We start from the raw sequence: 9,581 nt of genomic DNA, 5'->3' as shown, positions 1-9,581 counted from the left end.
CAGAACAGGCCCTTCGGCCCACGATGTTGTGCCGAACTTCTATCCTAGATTAAGCACCCATCCATGTACCTATCCAAATGCCGCTTAAAGGTCGCCAATGAATCTGACTCTACCACTCCCTCGGGCAGCGCATTCCATGCCCCCACCACTCTCTGGGTAAAGAACCCACCCCTGAAATCTCCCCTATACCTTCCACCCTTCACCTTAAATTTATGTCCCCTTGTAACACTCTGTTGTACCCGGGGAAAAAGTTTCTGACTGTCTACTCTATCTATTCCTCTGATCATCTTATAAACCTCTATCAAGTCACCCCTCATCCTTCGCCGTTCCAACGAGAAAAGGCCGAGAACTCTCAACCTATCCTCGTACGACCTACTCTCCATTCCAGGCAACATCCTGGTAAATCTTCTCTGCACCCTCTTCAAAGCTTCCACATCTTTCCTAAAGTGAGGCGACCAGAACTGCACACAGTACTCCAAATGTGGCCTAACCAAAGTCCTGTACAGCTGCAACATCACCTCACGACTCTTGAATTCAATCCCTCTGCTAATGAACGATAATATTCCATAGGCCTTCTTACAAACTCTATCCACCTGAGTGGCAACCTTCAAAGATCTATGTACATAGACCCCAAGATCCCTCTGTTCCTCCACCTGACCAAGAACCCTACCATTAACCCTGTATTCCGCATTCTTATTTGTTCTTCCAAAATGGACAACCTCACACTTGGCAGGGTTGAACTCCATCTGCCACTCCTCAGCCCAGCTCTGCATCATATCTAAGTCCCTCTGCAGCCGACAACAGCCCTCCTCACTGTCCACAACTCCACCTATCTTCGTATCATCTGCAAATTTACTGACCCACCCTTCGACTCCCTCCTCTAAGTCATTAATAAAAATTACAAACAGCAGAGGACCCAGAACTGATCCCTGCGGAACTCCACTTGTAACTGGGCTCCAGGCTGAATATTTACCATCTACCACCACTCTCTGACTTTGACCGGTTAGCCAGTTTTCTATCCAATTGGCCAAATTTCCCTCTATCCCATGCCTCCTGACTTTCCGCATAAGCCTACCATGGGGAACCTTATCAAATGCCTTACTAAAATCCATGTACACTACATCCACTGCTCTACCCTCATCCACATGCTTGGTCACCTCCTCGAAGAATTCAATAAGACTTGTAAGGCAAGACCTACCCTTCACAAATCCGTGCTGGCTGTCCCTAATCAAGCAGTGTCTTTCCAGATACTCGTAAATCCTATCCCTCAGTACCCTTTCCATTACTTTGCCTACCACAGAAGTAAGACTAACTGGCCTGTAATTCCCGGGGTTATCCCTATTCCCTTTTTTGAACAGGGGCACAACATTCGCTATTCTCCAGTCCCCTGGTACCACCCCAGTTGCCAGTGAAGACGAGAAGATCATTGCCAACGGTACTGCAATTTCCTCTCTTGCTTCCCACATAATCCTAGGATATATACCGTCAGGCCCGGGGGACTTGTCTATCCTCAAGTTGTTCAAAATGTCCAACACATCTTCCTTCCTAACAGGTATCTCTTCTAGCTTATCAGTCCGTTTCACACTCTCCTCTTCAACAATACGGTCCCTCTCGTTCGTAAATACTGAAGAGAAGTACTTGTTCAAGACCTCTCCTATCTCTTCCGACTCAATACACAGTCTCCCACCACTGTCCTTGATCGGACCTACCGTCGTTCTCGTCATTCTCAGGTTTCTCACATACGCATAGAATGCCTTGGGATTATCCTTGATCCTATCCGCCAGGGATTTTTCATGCCCTCTCTTAGCTCTCCTAATCCCTTTCTTCAGGTCCCTTCTGGCTATCCTGTATCCCTCCACTGCTCTGTCTGAACCTTGTTTCCTCAACCTTATGTAAGCCTCCTTCTTCCTCTTTACTAGACATTCAACCTCCCTCGTCAACCAAGGCTCCCTCACACGACCATTTCTTTCCTGCCTGATCGGTACATACATATCAAGGACACGTCGTATCTGCTCCTTGAAAAAGTTCCACATTTCCACCACATCCTTCCCTGACAGCCTATGCTCTCAACGTATGCTCCTCAAATCCTGTCTTACAGCATCGTAATTTCCCTTCCCCCAATTGTAAAAACTTCCTTGTTGTGCGCACCTATCTCTCTCCATAACCAAGGTGAAAGTCACAGAATTGTGGTCGCCATCACCAAAATGTTCACCCACCAACAAGCCCACCACTTGTCCCGGTTCGTTACCGAGTACCAAATCCAATATGGCCTCCCCTCTGGTTGGACACTCTACATACTGCGTTAGAAAAGCTTCCTGGACACACTGCACAAACACTGCCCCATCCAATCTACTTGATCTAAAGAGCTTCCAATCAATATTTGGGAAGTTGAAGTCGCCCATGACTACGACCCTGTGGCTTCTGCACCTTTCCAAAATCTGTTTCCCAATCTGTTTCTCCACATCTCTGCTGCTATTGGGGGCCTATAATAAACACCCAACAAGGTGACTACACCTTTCCTATTTCTGACTTCAGCCCATACTACCTCCAGAGGCAGATCCCCCTCAAACTTCCTTTCTGCAGCCGTTATACCATTTCTAATTAGCAATGCCACCCCCCCTCCTTAATCTTACTGAAACATCTGTAACCAGGAACCTCCAACAGCCATTCCTGTCCCTCATCTATCCATGTTTCCGTGATGGCCACAACATCGTAGTCCCAGGTACCGATCCACGCCTTAAGTTCACCCACCTTATTTCTGATACTCCTTGCATTGAAGTATACGCACTTGAGCCCATCTCTGTGTCCGCAAGTAGTCCCTGTCAGTGCTACCTTCTCCACAGCCTCCCTACAGTCTTGGGCATCCTGACACACAGCTAGCTTACTTGCTGGACTACAAGTCCGGATCCCATCCCCCTGCCAAATTAGTTTAAACCCCCCCGAATAGTGCTAGCAAACCTACCCCCCAGGATATTGGTGCCCTTCTGGTTCAGGTGCAACCCGTCCTGTTTATACAGGTCCCACCTTCCCCAGAATGCAGTCCAATTGTCCAAATATCTGAAGCCCTCCCTCCTACACCATCCTTGCAGCCACGTGTTCAACTGCACTCTCTCCCTATTCTTTGCCTCACTGTCACGTGGCACCGGCAACAACCCAGAGATGACGACTCTGTCTGTCCTAGCTTTTAGCTTCCAGCCTAACTCCTTGAGCACTATGGGACACAGACGCGTGCGCACACACACACACACACACACACACACACACACAGATGCACACACCACCCGCTGCATGAATAGGTTGCCCCTAAGGTCCATTTTAAACCTTTCCCATCTCACCCTGAACCTATGCCCTTTATTTCTGGACATCCCCCCCCACCACCCCCCCCAACTAAGGCTGAAACATTGAATGCTTTCGCAAAAGGTGTTCCTCGGGGGCGAAAGAGGTATGGGGAATAATGACCTTGGAGGCCATTCAGCCCATCGAATCAGTTCTGCCATTCTTTCTCCCACTTATCTTTGATACTCAAAAGAGTCTATCTATCTCAGCCTTTAACCAGCCTTCTGTGGGAACGCAATCCCACAGATTCCCCACTCTCTGGTTTAACATGTTTCTTCAAATCTCCGTTCTCCCTTTACTCTAAGGCTGTCCCCTCGGGTCCTCGGCTCTCCTACCGACGGGAACATCCACCTTGTCCAGGCCGTTCAACCTTCCGCCAGTTTCAATCAGCTCCCCCCTGCCCCTCATCCTTCTGAGCTCCATCGGTTGTACGCTCAAGAGTGCTCGAACGCTCCTCGTATGTTTCAGCTTTTCATTCCTGCGACCACGCTCGTGGTCCTCCTCTCAACCCTCCTCCAGGAGCCAGTGCATCCACCCTGAGATACTGCGCCCGATAACGTCCCACAATCCTCCAAATGTGGCCCCCCCCCTCCCCGAGCAGAGCCTGAGAAGGGCAACCCCTGCTTTTATATTCAAAATAAATGCCCACGTTGCATTTGCCTTCCTGACTACTGAGTCGACCTGGGAGTTGGATGTGGGGGAAATAGTCAGGAATGGTGGGGGTGGGGGGGGGGCGGGATGCAGATGCCCAGTTGGACGATCAGCCGCGATCCCAGTGAATTGTGGGAAGCAGACCCAAAGGGCAGAATGGCCTACTCCTGCTCTTTGCGTTGCTCGAAACCTTAAAAGTTTTTTTTTTGGGAAAACATACCCCAGAACCAGAAGTAATTCAAAGTTTTGGTAGAAGATTTGTAGCTCGGGTGCTCGTTGTTGTGGTTCCTGGGAATTTGACTTGCAAACGTTTCGTCCCCTGTCTGTGGGTGGTCACCTAGACAGGGGACGAAACGCTTGCAAGACAAATTCCCAGCTCGGCGAACAGAACCACAACAACCAGAAGTAAGTCAGGAACTGAGGAACAACAAAGGGGGAGCCACGGACCCTGCAGAGGTGATGCTGAGCATTGTCGGAGCTGTGCAATGACACGGTGGGTCCCGACGGACATCACCCCAACTGCTGTACTACCTCTAAATTTCCCCAAAATTCCCTCGGTTCGGCAAAGACTCTGAATCTTGACTCAGAACGAGACGAAGCAAGAAACCACGGGCCAGTTAGCTTCACAGCTCTCATCAGGAAATCACCAGAAGAAATCACAGCTGGGGCACTGTCGCCATAACATCCTTCCTCTGGTATGGAAACCCCAAAACGATACACGTTAACAGACCCTTCGGTCCAACTCATCCGTGCCAGCCCAGACATCCTAAATTAATTTTGTCCCATTCCCCAGCACTTGGCCCGTCTCCCTCTAAACCCTTCCTGTTCCTGTCCCCCACCCACCTTTCAAACGTTGTCATTGTACCAGCCCCCCTCCCCCCCACTTCCTCTGGCAGCTCGTCCCACACACGCACCACCCTCTGCGTGGCCAAGTTGCCCCTCAGTTCAACCTTACCCCTCTCGCCTCAAACTTATTCCCTCTAGTTCTGGACACCCGCACCCCAGGGAAAAGACCATGGCCATTTATCCAATCGACTTCCCTCGTGATTTTATAAACCTCTCAGCCTCCGACGCTCCAGGGAGAACAGCCCCAGCCTCTCCCTGTCGCTCAAACCCTGCAACGTCCTTGTCAATCTTTTCCGAACCCCTTCCACAACATCCTTCCTGGAGCAGGGAGAGCGGAATTGAACACAATATTCCAACAGTGGCCCCTAACCCATGTCCTGTACAGCCGCAACATGACCTCCCCAACTCCTGTACTCAATGCACTTACCAATAAGAACAAAGCAAATGCCTTCTACATCACCCTGTCTACCTGTGACTCCACTTTCAAGGAATCAGGAACCTACACCCCGAGGTCTCTCTGTTCAGCAACACTCCTCAGGACCTTAGCGTTACGAGTACAAACCCTGCCCTGAATTGCCCCACCAAAACGCAGCACCTCTTGCAGAAGGAGCTGGTTGGAGCAAAGTACGGTAACTAAATCTGAGGACGACCCAAAGCTGGCTGGGAAATTAAGCGGTGAATCGGACGCAAGGGTCGGGGATTAACAGGGGGCCAAATGAGTATCGCGCAGGAAAGGAATTTTTTTAAAAATGTAAAAGTGCATTTTATCGAAATGGTGAGAGGGTTGCAGGATTCGGGAGCCGCAGAGGGATCTGGGTGAATTAGTGCATAGATCGCAGAAGGTCAGTCTGCAGCTAAAACAAGGAAATTAGTAGGACACAATAACCTATCGCTGGAGTAAGTGCATACCAGAGTAGAGAGGCCATGTTCCAATTAGACAGGGCGAGGGCGTTGTAAACCACTTCTGCTCTACCTTCCTCTTGACATCTTTCGGCCTACTCTACTGACACCCCTTCACACCCTAATCTCCTCCTCATGCCCACATACCTCAGCAGTGGCAACTCCTGGTCGCACGTCACCTAACCCCCCTCCCCCAATCCAATTCTAACCTCCCAGACCCCCGTCATGCTTCCCCCATCTCTAAAACAATCACCCACCGCCCTCCCACCCCCATCCCTCACGTCGTTCCCACACTCCCTCCTCAGCCTGTCCGAGGAGCCCCCTTTATGCTCTCCGTCTCACATGCCACTATTCCTGAACACCTCCAATACCCGCTCCCTCCTCCCTGGCCCTCCTACAACCCAATCCCGCCCTGCGGTCCTCTCAGAGTAAGTGACCCCACTATCCTCACCCACCCTGAATGGCTGACCTCTGACCTCCTCCTAACCACGCCCCCTCCCTCGCCCCATTCCCACCAACCCCAGGGGCTGACTGTCCTTCAAGCCCCCACCCTACTGGCATCTCCCCGAGTGGTTAATATCCCAGATTGGGGTGAACACACGTTCCACCCCCTCCACACTGTCTCTCCCCAGTGACCCCCTCAGCCCAGCCAGGGGTCGACCCTCTCCCACTCTCTCTGCCCCAACTCTCCCCATGAAGACACTGAATAGGGAGCTGTTCCCTCACCCAACCTCCCCAACCATCCCTAACCCCCACTTACAGAGTGCCTGACCCTTCCGCCTCCCCCCCCCCATCAAAATACGAAGACAGTGACTAAAAGGCTGACCCCTTACTCCCGAACCCTCCTCCTTACCGAGCAATTGGCCCCAGCCCCCTCCACACCGAGTGGTTGACCCCTGCACCCTGCCCCGCCTTACCAAGTGGTTGACCGCTGACCCCTCCTGACCAAGTGGTTGACCCCTGACCCTCCTTACCAAGTGGTTGACCCCCCTGCCCCCTCCTTACCGAGTCGTTGACCCCCCTGCCCCATCCTTACCGAGCGGTTGACCCGTGACCCCTCCTTACCGAGTGGTTGAACCCCTCCTTACCGAGTGGTTGACCCCTGACCCCTCCTTACCGAGTGGTTGACCCCTGACCCCTCCTTACCCAGTGGTTGACCCCCCTGACCCCTCCTGCCCCAGTGGTTGACCCCTCCTGACCCAGTGGTTGACCTCCCCCGACCCAGTGGTTGACCCCCCTGACCCCCCCGACCCAGTGGTTGACCTCCCTGACCCCTCCTTACCGAGTGGTTGACCGCCCCCTGACCCAGTGGTTGACCCCTGACCCCTCCCTACCGAGTGGTTGACCCCCCCTGACCCAGCGGTTGACCCCTGACCCCTCCTTACCGGGTGGTTGACCCCCCCTGACCCAGTGGTTAACCCCTGACCCCTCCTTACCCAGTGGTTGACCCCTGACCCCTCCTTACCGAGTGGTTGACCCCCCCGACCCAGTGATTGACCCCCCTGACCCCTCCTTACCGAGTGGTTGACTCCCCCTGACCCAGTGGTTAACCCCTGACCCCTCCTTACGGAGTGGTTGACCCCCCCGACCCAGTGGTTGACCCCTGACCTCTCCCTACCGAGTGGTTGACCCCCCTGACCCAGTGGTTGACCCCGGACCCCTCCTTACCGAGTGGTTGACCCCCCGACCCAGTGGTTGACCCCGACCCCTCCTTACCGAGTGGTTGACCCCTGACCCCTCCTTACCCAGTGGTTGACCCCTGACCCCTCCTTACCGAGTGGTTGACCCCCCCGACCCCTCCTTACCGAGTGATTGACCCCCCCTGACCCAGTGGTTGACCCCCCTGACCCCTCCTTACCGAGTGGTTGACTCCCCCTGACCCAGTGGTTGACCCCCCTGACCCCTCCTTACCGAGTGGTTGACTCCCCCTGACCCAGTGGTTGACCCCTGACCCCTCCTTACCGAGTGGTTGACCCCCCCTGACCCAGTGGTTGACTCCTGACCCCTCCCTACCGAGTTGTTGACTCCCCCTGACCCAGTGGTTGACCCCTGACCCCTCCTTACCGAGTGGTTGACCCCCCTGACCCCTCCTTCCCGAGTGGTTGACCCCCCTGACCCAGTGGTTGACCCCTCCTTACCGAGTGGTTGACCCCCTGACCCAGTGGTTGACCCCCCTGACCCAGTGGTTGACCCCTGACCCCTCCTTACCGAGTGGTTGACCCCCCCTGACCCAGTGGTTGACCCCCCTGACCCCTCCTAACCGAGTGGTTGACCCCTGACCCCCTCCTTACCGAGTGGTTGACCCCCCTGACCCCTCCTTACCGAGTGGTTGACCCCCGACCCAGTGGTTGACCCCTCCTTACCGAGTGGTTGACCCCCTGACCCAGTGGTTGACCCCTGACCCCTCCTTACCCAGTGGTTGACCCCTGACCCCTCCTTACCCAGTGGTTGACCCCTGACCCCTCCATACCCAGTGGTTGATCCCTGACCCCTCCTTACCGAGTGGTTGACCACCCCCTGACCCAGTGGTTGACCCCCCCCCGACCCCTCCTTACCGAGTGGTTGACTCCCCCTGACCCAGTGGTTGACCCCTGACCCCTCTATACCCAGTGGTTGACCCCCGACCCCTCCTTACCGAGTGGTTGACCCCCCCTGACCCAGTGGTTGACTCCTGACCCCTCCCTACCGAGTTGTTGACTCCCCCTGACCCAGTGGTTGACACCTGACCCCTCCTTACCGAGTGGTTGACCCCCCTGACCCCTTCTTACCGAGTGGTTGACCCCCCTGACCCAGTGGTTGACCCCTCCTTACCGAGTGGTTGACCCCCTGACCCAGTGGTTGACCCCCCTGACCCAGTGGTTGACCCCTGACCCCTCCTTACCGAGTGGTTGACCCCCCTGACCCAGTGGTTGACCCCCCTGACCCCTCCTTACCGAGTGGTTGACCCCTGACCCCTCCTTACCGAGTGGTTGACCCCCCCGACCCCTCCTTACCGAGTGGTTGACCCCTGACCCCTCCTTACCCAGTGGTTGACCCCTGACCCCTCCTTACCTCAGTGGCTGACCCCCCGACCCAGTGGTTGACCCCTGACCCCTCCTTACCGAGTGGTTGACCCCTGCCCCCTCCTTACCCAGTGGTTGACCCCCCCCTGACCCAGTGTTGACCCCTGCCCCCCCCTGACCCAGTGGTTGACCCCTGCCCCCTCCTTACCCAGTGGTTGACCCCCCCTGACCCAGTGTTGACCCCTGCCCCCTCCTTACCGAGTGGTTGACCCCCCACATGAGGACACTGACCAGGGGGCTGCCGGCCCTGAACACCGACACCTTCTGCGACACGAAGTGCTTCTTCTTGGTCTTGGTCTTGGAGGCGGAGGCGCTGAGGGCGGCCTGAGGCTGGGGGAGGGGGAGGGGGGAGGGGGGAGGGGGAGGGGGGAGGGGGAGGGAGAGCGGCCCGGGGCCTGGAGCAGGGGGGCCCGAGGACATGGCGGGAGGGAGATCAAACACCAGGCCCCGATCCGGGCACTCACCTGGGACAGGTACACGGGGGGGTCACGTGGCTGCAGGCCCCGCCCAGCCGTCTCCGCGGAGACCGCCCCCCCCAGGTACCGGTCACGTGAGCTTACAGGCCCCGCCCTCCCGTCTCCGCGGAGACCGCCCTCAGGTACCGGGTCACGTGGCTGCAGGCCCCGCCCTCCCGTCTCCGCGGAGACCGCCCTCAGGTACCGGGTCACGTGGCTGCAGGCCCCGCCCCCACCCGTCTCCGGGGAGACCGCCACCAGGTACCGGGTCACGTGAGCTTACAGGCCCCGCCCACCCGTCTCCGCGGAGACCGCCCTCAGGTACCGGGGT

The 9,581-nt window shown here is 55.7% G+C and overlaps 1 protein-coding gene across 1 annotated transcript in view; it reads right to left on the bottom strand.

The window, feature by feature from the left end:
- Positions 1-9,230, bottom strand: part of LOC140471157 (phosphatidylinositol 5-phosphate 4-kinase type-2 gamma-like) — a gene marked incomplete at its 3' end in the record, with an annotated part of 22,004 nt that extends 12,774 nt beyond the window's left edge. Inside the window, exons 1-2 of the mRNA XM_072567034.1 lie at positions 9,176-9,230; positions 8,994-9,136 (exon numbers count right to left, since the gene is read on the bottom strand). Coding sequence (XP_072423135.1) covers positions 8,994-9,136; positions 9,176-9,215 — 183 coding nt within the window. The remainder of the gene's footprint in view (positions 1-8,993; positions 9,137-9,175) is intronic.
- Between the last annotated feature and the right edge of the window lie 351 nt (positions 9,231-9,581).

The sequence above is a fragment of the Chiloscyllium punctatum genome, chromosome X, assembly GCF_047496795.1.
Source record: "Chiloscyllium punctatum isolate Juve2018m chromosome X, sChiPun1.3, whole genome shotgun sequence".
NCBI lineage: Eukaryota > Metazoa > Chordata > Chondrichthyes > Orectolobiformes > Hemiscylliidae > Chiloscyllium > Chiloscyllium punctatum.
The sequence above is the reverse complement of the archived record's forward strand: the minus strand, read 5'-3'. Positions and strand labels throughout refer to the sequence as shown.